Here is a 15,577-nt window from a genome sequence, read left to right as displayed (position 1 = left end):
AGAACCCTGGCAAAGTAACGAATCAGCATAAATTGTCCAGGCATAAATCTGGATGGCAGTGATTAGACAGTTCCTGAGCGCCAGGCAGAAGGTGATGGACAGCTTTCCACAGGGATCGTAACATCATGTAGTGATGTGGGTTGGAAGGGTCCTTAAATATCAGCTGGTTTCAACCACTTGCTATGGGCAGGAAAACAGCTGGAGAGGTGGTGGCACAAACTGCAGGGACCTGTCTGCTTGTCCTGGGTTGGTTCCCTACCTGGGGTTTGAAAGGGAGCAGCCATGGGCCAGGTATCAGCCATGGCCTCTTTGGCACAGGCCCTGCAGGGTTAGGGCATGTGGCTCAGCAGCTTGGATCTCTGCAGGGACGAGTTTTATGTCAACCAGTAGGACAGACTAATGTAAGGAAGAGCCTTTTCAGCAGACTGAGCCAGCCACCTGTACCAAGGAGACCTGGGTCATCAGGAGGGTAATGCTGTGCACACAGGAGGAATCCTGAGGACAGCAGGCACAGAACAGTGGAGGTGGGCAACTTCAGGACACTGGTGCAGGGCAGCTGGAAGGTCTCCCCAAAACTGGCTCCCACCTGAGCAGCCATGAGTCTGGCAGGCATGGTGGATCCTGCTGGGCTCAGGTCAGTGTCAGTCTGCTCCAGAGTCTGACTGCTCCCACAGCCCCTCTCAGCAGCTGCACTGTCACACACTGGGAGCTGCCAAGTGACAGCAGTTGTGAACTGTCAAGCTGTCCCACTCCAGTGATGGGTACAGCAAGGAATCCTCCCCAAACAAACACCTGCAGAGAATAGGACAGCACGTGGGCCATCCTGGCCGGGAGGACACTGGGTGAGAGCAGGGGCCCTTGGAGCTCTCTCCTGGCTTATCCCAAATGCTCTGGCTCCAAGCCAGCACAGTGGAAGCCAAGACACTTTGGTGGCCCTGGAGATCCCAGGCAGGCAGGGGAGCAGGCACTATCCTGTCCCTGATGGATGAGGCTCCCTATGCTGTGCTGGGTAAACAACCCCAGCCAAAACGCTGTGATAAATCTGCATTTTTCCCTCCTACTGCTCAAAACCCAGCACCTGCAGCTCTGGCCAGCACTAGCTCCAAGAAACTGTAGCTCCTCAGCCTCAAACTTTTTTTTTTTTTTTTTGGATGAGTGATAAAACCAAAAGCAAATACCCTGGTACCTGCAGAGATGCTTGCAGTAACTATTTATATCATTGTGATCCTGCAGAAGCTTCCCCATAATGACAGGCACGTACATACTTTTTGTATTTAGCTTCTTTGAAAGGATGGCATGGGAAAGCCTGGCTCAAACAAGGCCCATTTCCTTCTCCCTTCCTTCATGCTTGCTGGCTCTGGGTCACAGCTCACGCTGTAGCTCAAACCAGTTCAGCATTCCCTGGAAAAGGGAGAAGCCCAAGCCTAAAAAGACCAGGTTGGACAGGGCTTGGAGCAACCAGGTCTAGTGGAAGGTGTCTGCCCACGGCAGGAGGCTGGAATCGGATGAGCTTTAGGGTTTCTTCCAACCTAAATCACTCTGAGATTTGTGTGCACTATAAAAAGAGCCTTTTTGCTGCTTTTCCCTTCCACACTCCCACTTTACCACAGGCTGGGATTTCTCTGGCCCTGCTGCAGAAGCCAAATCATGCCACACACCCTCCTGCAGCTTGAGTGTAAGTAGAGCCAGCCAGTGTAAGCAGATCCTTGCGCATCTGCTTTTCTCTTTTACAGGAGTATTTTGGAGCAGAATGATTCATCTTTGCTTTTTTTTGCCTCAGCTCCTTGTGCTGACAAGCTGCAGGCAATGTGGAGGCTCCTACGGCAGCAAACCTGGCACAGGAGCCAGACACACCCAGGCCAGCACCTGTCAGCAGGGACTGGCGACCACTACAGCCCCCTGTAGCCACACCTGAGCAGAACCCCCGCCCCCTCCACGCTGTGGGAAGCAACAGCTCCCTCAGGGCAGACGTCAGTTCTGGAAAAAGAACTCATGGCTTTTATGTTCAGCTCCTTTTTTTTGGAATGGATTTTAATTCAGCACCCCCTCCCATGAGATGTGGGAGCACAGCAGCACAAGGAGGGACATAGCTCCCGAGCCCAGGCACAGAGGCTCTGGGGTAGAAGAAGATGTGCAGAGGCAAGTGTACAACAGAGCTTTATAGTCAGAATGGACTGTATCAGGGTTTTTCAATGCAAAAATGGAACATGACCCAAAATCCTGATAGAACAGAAGCACTTTCAGGACTGCAGCAGCTGAGGCTTGAACTTCCACCTGCCTTTTCCCAGAAGGGCTGCAAACTGGTCCCGTCTCAATCTTCCTTTTCCTCCCCGGCTGTGCAAAGTTTGAACTGTCCCATGCAATTTCCCTACAGTGCCACGTGGAATGCTCAGAGGCAAATGCTAATGGCAGACAGACCTGAATAACACACTGCTCATGCAGCAAAAAACCAGTTTGTTTTATAGGGAAATGGTTACAAGTGCATTTTGGGTGCAAGAAAAAGAAAAATGGTGCAGGAAATGCCTGCTGGTCAAGACAGCTCTGGAGTGGTTAATGGATCAAAAGAACATTGCTTTACAGGGATGCAGAAGGAAACTCCAGTTTGGATTTCATAGCTGACATTTCACAACAGAAAGGGGTGAGGGAGAACAAAACCAAACCTCAAATCAACTTACAAGGAAGAGGGGAATGTAATGCACAGAACCTGGAGGAAGCTTCACCATCTGAGCTGAGCAAGGGACCCCAGACCCAAACCAGGAGGGGTACAGAAAACTGCCCACCTCCATCAAACACGGACTACTGAGTGAGACACAGGTGAGTGTCAAGGGGTGGCCGTAGTGCCCATCCAACGGCTGCTGAGCAGGTACTAATCCATAGGTTTAAGTTCAAAGCAAAAACTAAAAGACTTCCCAAACTCATGGGACAGAGGAGGCTCTCTGCTTGGGGCAGGAAAGGCAGCACACTGGCTGGCTGAAGGATGGACAGAGGCTGGAGCAGGATGGACGCTGCTGAGCTGCAGTGCTGGTCCCTCTCGGCACAGAGCAGCAGCCAGGGTTTACAGCCTGACTGGAAAATGCCTGAGAAGCAAATGCCTTGCCATGCCACACTGCCCTGTAGCCAATCCTGAAGCTCCGGATATCTTCATTTCTGCATGGAGTCATGTCCCTGAGAGGTCCTAGCAGCAGGGGATTCTGGAATATGCAAATTCAAGGGTGGGAAATGCAGAAAAGCACTGATTTTTCGCTCTCTTTCAGGTTAGCTTGCACTTTTCATTGTTTTCCCAAACTGCATAGCAGCTTACATGTAGTGTCTGAGACACTGGGGCCATGGAAATCAAGAGGCTTCATGAATTCCAACAGCAGCACCAGTGAGGGCTAATTAAGCTACTGTGCAGAAAGGTCCTGTTCAAAGGACTTCGACAATCACACTCTCTCTCACACTGTCCCTGCGCCTGCTGCTTTAGAGAGCTGTACCACAGCATGATCTGCTTGACTTAAAGCTCATCAACTGCTGGGTGAAGCAATGGCCAATATAATCTTTCTCCTTAAAAAAATAGGAAGGATAAGAAGTTTAAGACTTGAGACAGTCAAGCATGATGTGTTCATGCAGCATGTTTTGTTGCACTCCTCTTAACAAGACAGGAATTTCAGGTGTGCAGGAGTGGAATGCAGCAGGGACGGAGCAGAAGTCAGGTCTCCTTGCCCCACAGCCTGCCAGTGACCTGATGGGGCATCTCTGCAAGGAGAAAAACTGACAGCCTGGCAGCAGGCCTGGGAGCCATGCCCTGAACCTTCCCCTGCCTCACGTACATCTCAGCTTGGTTTTCTTTGTGTAACGATGCACCAGAGCAGCACACACAGATGTAAAGCTTTTGTTTTGCTCATTCTGGTTTGAGAGACCATAAGCGAAGGGCCAAAGCTTTACACATCTGTGCCTGTCCTGGGGTGACTCATCAGAGAAGATGGAGACAGCCATGGTGCAGAGTCCACTTGCAGCCAAACTACAGCTCCTCGTAGTCCCCCCCGCCCCATGGTTTGCTCATGCTGGCTCCTCCTCCGCCAAGAAAAGCCTCAAGTTCATCTATCTCACTGCTTTTCTCCTTGCTCTTCTTCTTCTTTTTCTTTTTCTCTTTTTCCTCTTTGCTCTCCTCTTTCTCTTTGCTCTTCTTGTGTTTGCTCTTCTTTTTCACTGACTTGTCCTCCTCCTGCAAAACAAGAACATTTTTATTAGCAAATTCTCTGAGAGTGCCAGTGACCCAGGATGTACTGCCCTGACACCTGACTCTGAAGAACGGTTTGGGCTGGAAAGCACCTAGTCCAACCCCCGTGCCATAGGCAGGAATGTCTTCAACTGAATTAGGAATCTTACTAAGGTTGAAGCACCAAAGACCCTTCTGTAAGTTTGGACAGAAGCAGACAGACCATTTGGGTTATACAGGGTACTGGTCTTTCTGACAGTTCGTGCCCAACAATACCACGGTACTGGACAGGCTTAAATGGCACAGACAAAGCCTCCTGCAGGCTTCCCTCACTATCCATGAGATGTATGTTGTGGGCACCCCTCTGCTTGAAAATCATGGTGCTACAAACACAGTCTAGCAGAGAGGGACTGCTCTTCCTCATCCTGTATTTTACAAACTCACACACTCCCTGTCCAAAATTCAACTGCTCTACAAGCTTGCTTTGAAGTTCAGTGGTCTGCAGAGCCTAGGAGGCACAGACCAGAGGTGCAGAATATGAGCATAGAAGGGAGTCCACTAAGTCCCTTTCCCAAGGAGGAAACCACGGAAAGCCACGTCTGTTCTTGGCAGGTGGGTAACACAGCAGATCTGTTTAATTAACAATACCTCTTTGCTTTTCTTTTTCTTCTTCTTCTTCTCCTTAGAAGCTTGTTTATCTGTTAAAACAAACAAACAAAAACCACCCAGAAACACTGTGTTTAATTTAAATGGTAAGAGGTGTAATTCTGCCCTGGCCCCATTTCTGAGAACAATATGCTCCATCCTGGGGATCCATAGGCAAAGGCAAGGCCAGCACCCCAGGCCAAACTGTGCCCCTTTGGGAACCAACACAGGCCCAAGCACTCACACCCTGACTCAACCATATCTGTCTCGTTTAATTATGAGCATTATATGATCTGTGTGATCAACTCTGACCTAGCATTCACTGTGTCACAGCTACTAAGAAACACATCTAGAGACTAGCTCCACAAACTGGTCCAAAGGCCAAATTTGGGACTGGATTGTTATTTCCAGAAATGAAGAAGAGCTCTTGGGAACAGTTCCCCTCTGATGGAAATCCTCCCAGGCATCTTCTCTGAGGACGACTGAGGACACGGTATCAGCAGATGGGACACCCTGGCAGGCCAAAACTCACTGCTACTCACACTGTGTATGGAAATTACATTCCCAAAGCATCCCTGCTCTAAAGGAGTGAATACTTTCACACTATCAAACAAGTGTCACATGTGTCAGATATGACTATGGCTGATGACTTGGTTGCTGAGTGTCCACTGCCTTTGTGCAAAACCTCCTTGAACAGGGGAGTACCTGCTTGGCTGCTTCACAAGAGGCTTCACAGCAGCACCACTTTTCACATGTGCTGTTTGACTGTCACTCTTACCTACACATGCCTTTTTCCTCAGCTGACGTGTAAGTGCAGCCATGGAGAAAACTAATTGCCAGTCAAGCTCCAATCACTGACGAACAAGAGATGGTTTTATATTTATCACCAAAAGAGGAGACAGGAGGAACCCACATTTAATTATTTAAGAATCTAAACTGAAGTTAACCTATTGACCTGGGCCTCTACAGATGCACTTACAGCTATTTCAAGCTCTGCTGTTCAGCAACTCAGAGTGACAAGCTGATGGAACACTGGCAGCCTGTGACACCTTCCTCACACTTTTGGAACAGCTATTCAAGGAGCGCTCTCTGGTGCTCCCCGCAGCTTTTTTCCTTCCTTAAATCTTTAACTTCCCATCTTTCATGCTGACATCGAGGCAGGTCTACAGGAAGTTGCTTTGCAGTAATGCCTAGACAGCAGGAATTATTTGCATGAATAGGATTTGTTCCCTCAGGGAATGGGGGGGCAAAAAATAAAGCCTGAGGAATGCTTAGGTTGTGAACAGGATCCCACCCCATCTTTCCCAAAAACAGAAGAGGAAATTGGTAGGGTATGTCAGTGCATTTTGTTCAAGTTGATCCAAATTCTGGAGGGGGTGGATACTGCAATGCAATGCTGAACACCACTTCCCAAGCACACGGGGCTAAGCAGGAAGGCTTACACAGCAGCAGCTTGTGAAAGATGTGCTTTTGTTTGCAGCTGGGACAAAAATAACCCATGGCTGGTGCCAGGGACAAGCCAAGTTCACATCCTCATGGGGAAAAACTTAAAAGCTATTTATGCTGTGCTAAACCAGATTACAGACTCACACAGGGCACTGCATGAAGTTAGAGGGTATTTTATTCAGTGCAAATTGGTTGGATGGAAAGACTTTGGAAAAACCAGATGCCTGACAAACAAAAGCAGCAAGAGTGGAAATAAGGTGTGAGCTTTACCTTCCTCGCTGCTCTCCTTGGGACCAGCTTCTTCCAAACCCAAGCCAAAGAGATCGGAGTCATTTTTCAGTTTAAAGGAGGGGACTGTTGATTTCACAGGTTGAGGTGGCTTTGCCAGTGAGGTATCATCATCAGATACTTCAGAGAGATCTTCCCGCACTGGGAATTCATTCTAGAGAGAAGCAAAGGTAGACGACACTGACAAATGCTAACCAAAATCTCTAACCATTTTGCATACAAAAATGTCAGATGTCAGCAGGTGGGGAGGAGGGAAGGAAATGCCAGCTGAACTGAGCTGTTATTGCCTGGAAATCAATGTCCTGGATCTCATGAGCTCTAATTTTTGCCTTGGTAAAATGCCTCAGTTGCACTGGTACTGACAAGGGTGTTCTGAAAACTTTACACTGGGGCTGCTGAAATCAAATTCCCAATATAAAGGGATTAAATGAGACCTTCAACTCTGTTAGCTCACCAGCATCAGCTTCCTTCTGCCCTGGGAAAATCCAATCAAACAGCCTGAAAACTCACCTCCAGCCCTGAGTGACAAATGCTTTCTGCTGTGCAGCTCTGTGGGTCTCAGGTACCAGAGGCAACAGGGCTGAGGAAGCAGAATAATTCTGTGGCTGCAGAATAATTCCCTTCATCAAGCTAAAAGGGAATGTGCTCCCAGGGCAAATCTGCCCCTTCAGCATGAGCTAAAACCCAGGATGCTGCAGAGCCTGGAAATTACCCCAAAATCCTCCATCTCTGCATGATGGGAATGGAAAATCAGTTTAATTATCTTCTGATACCTGCCAAGTCATCCTCTTCAGAATCTGTGATCCAACCTTTCCTTGTATCTTTGTACATGGATGGAAAACGGCCCCGCTGTGCTGTTGGTCAGGCACTGCCCCCACCTTGTTAATGGCCATGGCTGTACTGGTTTGCCTGATCAGTACACCCTGCAGTGGGAAAGCATTCACATGCTATGGAGGATTCCCTGGGTCAGGCATTCCTTGACACTGCTGTTTTCTCATCAACCCCTTCTCACTGGAGCATGCAAGAGATGGAAACTTGCTCCAAATACTTGTGGTTTCATATTGTCAAGAAAAGCAGGAAGTTAAGATGCAAAATGAATAGAAAATTACTAAATAAACAGCATGACACATGAATTAGGTCAAAGAAACTGTGACAAGAGCCCTTTCAACAGGGTTCCAGAATGATACCAACAGAGGGAAACCCCCTGAACACCAGCAAACCCAGACATCAGGACACCCCTGAACAGCCACTGCCTATCCCAAATCACTGCTAGCAGTTTCCAGAGATTGCTCTGCAGGTTGTGAGAAGTGGTCACCAAACTCAGGGATATCTCAAGCCATGCAGCAAGTTCTGACCAGTTCAGAGAAGAGGTGCAGGACAAGTGTCTTCTCCACTTGTAATACAGGGTAGGTGTGAGGGTACCCCTGGCATATTTGTTTTAGCAGACACCTGCTGGCATGTGCTGAATGTCACAGACCTTACAGCTACCTATGCTGTCCTGGAAAGTTCTTCCCAAGCAGACCTTCCTTCTTCCCTTTAGGCTTTGCCAAGCAAATTTTGTGATGGCCTTTTTATTGCTGGATTGACCGCAAGGAGCTCACTCTTTCTGGCAGAGACACCCTTCTGCATGTTAAAGTTCACGTGAAAACCCAGTAGCTTTGCATTTCGTACCTCTCACACTGCTGGACTGGCTAAGAGTATACAGCATAGGAAAACACCCAAGCACAAATCTTGTTTGTGTTTGTAAACACTAACTTTATGTTAGGGAAAGTCTAGGCTGGATATTAGGAAAAGGTTCTTCTCCCAGAGGGTGCTGGCCCTGCCCAGGATCCCCAGGGAATGGGCATGGCCCCGAGGCTGCCAGAGCTCCAGGAACCTTTGGACAGCGCTGCCAGGGATGCCCAGGGTGGGGTTGGTGGGGGGGATCTGTGCAGGGACAGGAGCCAGACTCAATGATTCTTCTGGGTCCCTTCCAACTCAGGGTATTCTGTGGATCTGTGATTCTATGGGGTTCTTGCTACCAGGTGGCTTTCATACTCAGAGCATTACTGGGTTTGTGCTCACATCAAACTCTGCAGGTTGTTTAGTACCTGCCTTGCTGCAACTGCTGCTGAGGGAGGGGAGATCAGATGAAGGCTCTGCTCAGGGCAATGCCTCAACCCTTCCAGCTCAGCTTGGCACAGCTCACAGCAACATGGGCTGTTATTTACCATCTTTTTCTTCTGGCTGTCAGAATCTTCACTTTCAAAGTCTGGGTCATCCATAACGAATGAGAGCATCTGAGTAGCTATTGGTCCCTCTTGATCACTGTCAGACTCCTCAGGCTTCTCCTCTTTGACCACTTTCTGCTTGGAAGCAAGTCCTTTGCTTTGGGCAGTGGCCTTTGAGGCCTGGGCTGCTGCTGTGGGGGCAGCAGCAAGAGCTGCCAGGCTTGTGTTGCCCTTGCTGCTGTTGTTTCGTTCAGACCCAGAACAGGGAGGTAAACTGTCAGGAGGCTTCGGGTCAGTTGCTTTGGTCAAAATTGCTTCACTCTGGGGTTTCAGAGAATTTCTAGAAGACCTGAGAAGAAATAAGTTGTCAAGAGTCTGTCCACCCTGTTCTGTGGAGCAAGGCACAGGTAACAGCTGAGCCTGCCTGAAGGCTGCATCATGCATCCCACTGGGAAAGGCAGTGCATCCTATAGCAGTGTGAGTCAAATGCACCATTCAGGCTGAGGATAACCCTTGTGTCCCTAATCCTCACCCTCACCCCACACGATGCGGTATGTGGAGAACATCATCATTCCCCAGCACAGGGTGTGGTGAGTGACTCCACTCCCTTCACCCAAGACTTGACTCCTCTCTCCTCCCCATACCACCACAAACAGCCACTCTGGTGCTTAGTTCCAGGCTCTTGTTCAAATTTGAGGAAGAGCATGCAGAACTGCCCCACTGGCACAGGAGCACAGTGCTCCAAGGCATGGGGTAGGACACATCACACACAGCAGTTACACCTACAGTAACTACAGCCCCAGCTCACAGCTGAAGAACAGGCAGACAGAGACACCAAGACTTCCCAAAGGTCACACACAGTCAGTGGCAAGATGGAAGAGAGATCCAGGTTTGCCAGCACAATACCACACTTCAGTCTATGCTCTGTACCTTTTTTTTTCCTGCTCTGTGTTTTTGTCGCCATCATATATCAGGATGACCTTAGAGTCCTTCACCTCTTCCTCTTCGTCCTCCTCACTGGAGAGGGTGATGTTCTTGCTCGGCACCCGTTCTGCTGCCAGCATTGGTCCGCTGGGGATTTTGTCATCCAGATCCAGGTCATCTTGGAAACCTGCCACCATGGGGTTCCCTCCAGGTGCCTCTCCATCACTGCAACACAGAGAGTGATCAGACACAGCACTCCAGGAGGTGCTGGACAGACCTGCCTCCCCCTGCACGAACACTGAGACTGGCCTGGCTTGTACAGCCAACTTCTGGGGACATGTCCCCAGCCAGGGGCAGCTGATGATTAAAAGGCTGGAGCACCTCTGCTTTGGAGACAGGCTGAAAACGGGGATAGTCAGGCCTGGAGAAGAGAAGGCTCCAGGGAGGTGGGAGAGCCCCTTCCAGTGCCTAAAGGGGCTCCAATAGAGTTGGAAAGGGACTTTGTACAAGGGTCAGGAAGGACAGGACGAGGAGAATGGCTTTAAGCTGAAGGAAGGCAGGGTTAGACAGGACATTGGGAAGGAATTATTCCCTGTGAGGGTGGGGACACCCTCAAACAGGGTGCCCAGACAAGCTGTGGTTGCCCCTGGATCCCTGAAAGTGTCCAAGGCAGGTTGGACAGAGCTTGGAGTAACCTGGGATAGTGGAAGGTGTCCCTGCCTATGGCAGGGTCTGGAATGGGATAGGATTTAAGGTCCCTTCCAACACAAACCAGCTGGTGATTTTGTGATTCTGTGCGCTGCCAGCCTTCCCTTGGCACTGTCCAGCTCAGGCTGGACCTGCTCCCTGCAGGCTGCAGCAGTGGCACTGGCCCCGCAGCAAAAGGGACACAGCAGGATGTGTCACAGAACAGCTGCTGCCCCTCAAGCTGGAAATGAGTGGCTGGAGAAGATGAGCCTCAAAGGTACAGAGAAGCCTGTTGCCACAGCTTCATCAGAACATGGAGCTCCATCCACCATGCAAGGATCAGTCAGTCAAACCGTGGGAACTGCCTGTCTTCATCCCCACATCCTGTAATTAAACCTGATCATACACTGTCACTGCTATGGGAGTTCACTGGCAGCTATTAGCTTCCTGGAACCATTTCTATTTCTGCAGTGCTCCCTGAAGCAGGCAGATACACAGACACCATAGCCAAGCTTTAACATTGCCCAAATTAAATTAACCTAAGGACACACTGCTGAGCTGAGAGTCTGTCAGCCTCTCTGGATGTAGCACAGTTCTATGTTCAAAGGCAGCTTGAGAGAGCTTTGCAGCTGAAATTGAGGATTCTTGTCTGAATGTCCCTAGGACTCAATTTTAACACTTTCTGAAAAATGTGCTCATGTCAGGAATATACATATTTTCCCCAGGCTCAGCTGATGAGCCTCTGCCATCACCTTTCCTTGTTCTATTTGTTTCATCCATAAGAGATAACCAGGTCCTTCCTGATAACCCCACATGCAAGTCTCTGCCCTTTTAATGATGCCACCTGGATGGTATAAGCACAAACTTCTTTTTATACAGAGACAGAAAACATATTATAGCTTGGAACAGATTAGATTGTACAGACATAAACAAAACCCTAAAATCCTTTAACTGGAAGTAAGTGGTGTTCCCAGCACAGGACAAGCACTGGAAGACAGTGGAGTATGGTGTGCTGGTGAGATGAGAAATACTCTAAACACAGTTGGGATGATGGCAACTGCTCACTCTGGCTCCTCTGCATGGCTGGGTACTGCTTGACAAGATAGTTTTAAAGAGTTAATACATCTGCCAACAGACAATGGAGTTGTTTGTGACAATGGGACATCAGTGATCACAACCAGTGCTTGTCTGGGCTGGAGTGCTAAGACCAGGACCAGGCCCTCCCTCTGCTCTTGGCGCGGATCCCTTTGTTCTCAGGACCTGCTCTCAGTGCCCTACTGAGCAGGGCAAGGCTGCTGAAGAGCCCCTTCATCACTTACACTGCTGCTCTCACACTATGCCAGGATGGAGGCACACAGCCCAGCCACACAAAGGAGAGGAAAACTGGTGCCCAAGCAGCCCCCAAAGCTGAAGGAATGACAAGTGAGTGATTCCTGAGGTTCTCAAAGCACTGGCAGGGTTTTCTCCTGAAATGCACTGAAAATAAAATGGAGTTGCATCCTAAAAATGGCAGGATATTATTCTGAACTAGATACATTGCCTTTCCAAAACACATCACTGCTCTATTAGGCACAGGGGCTCAAAGAGATTCCTGCCACTGTACTTCCAGACTCCATACAGACCTGCAGCATTTCCAGCCTTCCCAGTCCCAATGGGTGTACACCCCCATGTGTACACCCCCTCATCAAAGTGGGTCATGTCCTTCTGCAGTGAGAACCCTGCTTCCATCTCCAGCCAGCACAGATCGCTGAGCGACAGCGTAAGAGCAGAGCAGTGGAGTGAATATACATCAGGAAAATCACTGCTTCAGTAGAAACAGGCTCTGACAAGGCAAAACTAGGATCAGCTTGTGGTCCTGAGCTTCCAGCTGGAAGGAAAGCAAAGCATGCAAAGCCAAGCACATTGCACTGCTCCCTGCAGCCCTTGAAGCACTGCCAAGCTGGCATGAGCACTGAGCTAGTGTGGCTGCAGGTGCAGGTACCCCCTAAAAATGATGCTGCTCACTGAGGTCTGCTCTGAGCTAGTGACCACAGAGCCTGCTGGGGTGTCCTCTGTGAGCCTCCAGTGTGTCACAGATTGGCTGCTGGGGAAGAAACAAACCCTGATGCAACCTGAGCTCACAGCCTCAAACCTAGCTGGGCTGCATTCCCACAGCCCCAGGAGCTCAAGGGCTCCTCTCACATCCTTTTGTGGGGCCAACAAAAGAGTAAAAACCCAAGCTCTAATAAAGCAGGTAAGCTGAGGGAATCCCACACTGCAGTATGAGCCTGCACGGCTGTTCTAGGAGACGCTGGTCTTCTACTGTGAACCTACCCTCCCTTGGGCTAGCACAGCTGGGCATCATGGAATCCATAACAGATCCATAAAAGCAAAGAACCACTTCAAAGCCCTTCAGATGTAAGGACAGACATCTAATCCATGTTTAAGATAAATGTCTAAGGATGCAGAAAAGGAAGATCAGGAACACTGTCAGGTAAAGCATAAACTGGTTTGCAGACACCTTTATGCCCCCCAGGGACCCAGGCTGCCTAACCCAGCAGGAGCCAAGGGTGAGATGCTTTGGAGCCAGATTAGGTCCTCTGGTGCACTCATATCCATGCTGGCTCAGGGCATCAGGTTAAAGAGCAACAAATTAACCTTGGAAACAGCAAATCGGGAGACTGAAACACCTTCCTAATTAACTGGTAAAGAAACTGATTCTGGGAGTTCTCTACTGCAAGTCAGAGAACCACAAAAACCATTGAACAAAACCCAGGACGCCACTGCAGGCCTGGGGCATGCCAAGCTGAACAAGGTGCCCCTGCTGCCAAGAAAGCCAATGGTGTCCTAGTCTTCATGAGGCAAAGCACTGCCAACCGATCAGGGAGGTGATGCTGTTCCTCTACTCAGCACTGGTGAGGCCACAGCTGGAGTCCAGTGCACAGCAAAGAGAGAGTGAATCCAGTGAAGGGCCATGAGGACGATTAACTGACTGGAGCATTGCTCACATGAGGAAGGGGCTCTCCCACATGAAAACCAGGACTGCTTAGCCTGGAGAAGGCTTGAGGAGACCTTATAAAGGTATTTAAACAGCTGAAGGAGGTACAAAGAAGATGGAAACAGGCTCTTTTTGGTGCTGCCCAGTGCCAGGACAAAAGACAAGGGACACAAACTGTAACTCAGGAGGGTCCCCACAAATATAAGCCAACACTTTTTCCACTGAGAGCATGCTTGAGCACTGGCATGGGTTGCCAGAGAGGTTGTGGATTCTCTGGAGATATTCAAAATCCATCTGGAAACGGTTCTGGAAAACCAGTTCTGAGCGGCCCAGGAGGAGGGGGAGGTTGAACTGGATGGCCCCCAAGCTGCCTTCCAACCCTGGTAATGTACCTCAGTACACCAAGGTGTTCCCAGAGTTCCCTGCAGGACTCTTGCTCAGAGTCAACAAGGCGATTCCTCTTGGGTAGGAGAAGTAATTTCACAAATCCTCAAATCATGGCCCATTCTTCTGCCACAACTTCAATAACACTTCAGTCCTGAAGCTTACCCTTGGCTACAGGACACCCAGGCATGCTGGTGAGCCATGTAAGCTCAACACTCAGGTATCTGCTTCAAAATGAGCACGAGACCTGAATGCATCTTGCTGGGACATTCTCAGGCCTTGTTCTTCACTCAGATACAGGGGAAAAGCAGCCTCCAGGATTCCATTTTTTGAAATCAATAAAATCTCCCCAAGGTTTGAGTGATTCCACAGATCCTACTGTGTTCTCTAGGTCAGAGATAAATTTCTGCAGCAGATTTTATGGGAATTACAACCACCTCCTCACTGCAGCAGAAGCTGATTATCGAGGACAGTGCTTACAGAACTGGAATGTGGTTCCTAGCTATTGTGGGGCTGTAAGTGACACCCTGAAAGAAACCAGTTATTGCAGGTAATGGTCAGAACCACATCTGCATCTGTGAATTTCTGCACATCTGGCTTATTCTAGTAGGCCCTTTTTGGCAAGAAACAGAATGGAAAATTGCCAGACCACTAAGAAAACTGCTTGATATATAGAAGAAACCAGAGCAAGCCATGGATGCCAGGTTGCAGAGGAGTAATGAGCATGTGAATTTGCAGGGATGTGCTGCAATGTCTTCTCCCAGGGAAACAGAGCTGTTGTGACTGCACTGTGAGCAAAGCATGAACTCTAAACAAAAGAGCAGGGTTCTCGCACCCGTGTCCAACATGTTTGATTTTTGTAGAGTTTAACACTTATTTGCTTCCACTGACTGATATTCTGAAGCAGAGAAACCTTTGTTTCTCACCCACAGTAGAACTGCAGCTCCAGAGCTCTGAGGGCACCTCAGGACCCAGTCTCTCAGAAGGTCAGGCTTGGCTCTTCTGACAATTCCTTGTTAAACCCAGAAAAATATCTCAGCTCTGCCACAGCCACGAGCAAGACACTTCGTAGGCCAGCATGCTGCCAGCAACTACCACTTTTTTCTTGCCTTTTTTTCTTAAAGTTTTATTAAAACATCCACATGTTCTTCCATCACAAGGGATGATGATTCAGGCTGACCTGCATTACACAGGCACTGAGCCTCACAAACAGCACTGATTTAAGGTTGCTGTGGTTGAAGTAGAGAACACTGGGTCTTGACAAGGATGTCAAAAGAGGAAGAATTCACAGATGAGCAGTGTCCATGCTTGATCTCCTGGTAAATCCAGTGTTGATGACAAGAGGCAACAGGCAAGGAATATTTTGAGCAAGGGATACAGAGCCTGAGAGTATGCTTAGGTCACCTCTTAAGAGGCAGTCTGCTTTCAGACAGCTTGCTGCACATCCTCTTGTCTGAGCAGCTCTGTATACACAATCCCTTTTTTTTTTCCCTGTGTTTTTTTTGGTGTTTTTTTTTTTTTTTTTTGTTAAAAAACATCAAAGCCAGGAAAAGAAAAAAAAGAAAAAAAAGGAAAAAAAAAAAAAAAGAGAAAATACAGCTTATGGCATAAGCACAGCTCTGCCATTTTGAGGAGATAATTATAGAATCACAGACTGGTTTGGGTTGGAAGGGGCCTTAAAGCTCAGCTTTTTCCAACCTCCTGCACTGAGCAGGGACATTTTCAACTGGATCAGCTTGCTCAGAGCCCCATCCAGCCAGACTGGGAATGCTTCCAGGGATGAGGCATCCACCACTTCCCTGGGCAACCTGTGCCAGG

The 15,577-nt window shown here is 48.9% G+C and overlaps 1 protein-coding gene across 5 annotated transcripts in view; it reads right to left on the bottom strand.

Moving 5' to 3' along the window:
• Window positions 1–2,139: 2,139 nt before the first annotated feature.
• Window positions 2,140–15,577, bottom strand: part of RABL6 (RAB, member RAS oncogene family like 6) — a 52,360-nt gene continuing 38,922 nt past the window's right edge. For 4 of the 5 annotated variants that reach the window (XM_059865486.1, XM_059865485.1, XM_059865488.1 and 1 more), the window contains 6 exons: window positions 9,718–9,936; window positions 8,788–9,136; window positions 7,351–7,500; window positions 6,560–6,731; window positions 4,847–4,896; window positions 2,140–4,204 (listed from right to left, as the gene is read on the bottom strand). In XM_059865486.1, the coding sequence (XP_059721469.1) occupies window positions 4,001–4,204; window positions 4,847–4,896; window positions 6,560–6,731; window positions 7,351–7,500; window positions 8,788–9,136; window positions 9,718–9,936 (1,144 nt within the window). In that variant the 3' untranslated portion in view covers window positions 2,140–4,000. The remainder of the gene's footprint in view (window positions 4,205–4,846; window positions 4,897–6,559; window positions 6,732–7,350; window positions 7,501–8,787; window positions 9,137–9,717; window positions 9,937–15,577) is intronic. The other variant, XM_059865487.1, reaches the window with a different exon arrangement.

Source organism: Haemorhous mexicanus, chromosome 21 (genome assembly GCF_027477595.1).
Source record: "Haemorhous mexicanus isolate bHaeMex1 chromosome 21, bHaeMex1.pri, whole genome shotgun sequence".
Taxonomy (NCBI): Eukaryota; Metazoa; Chordata; class Aves; order Passeriformes; family Fringillidae; genus Haemorhous; species Haemorhous mexicanus.
This window is presented reverse-complemented; position numbering and strand designations above follow the sequence as displayed.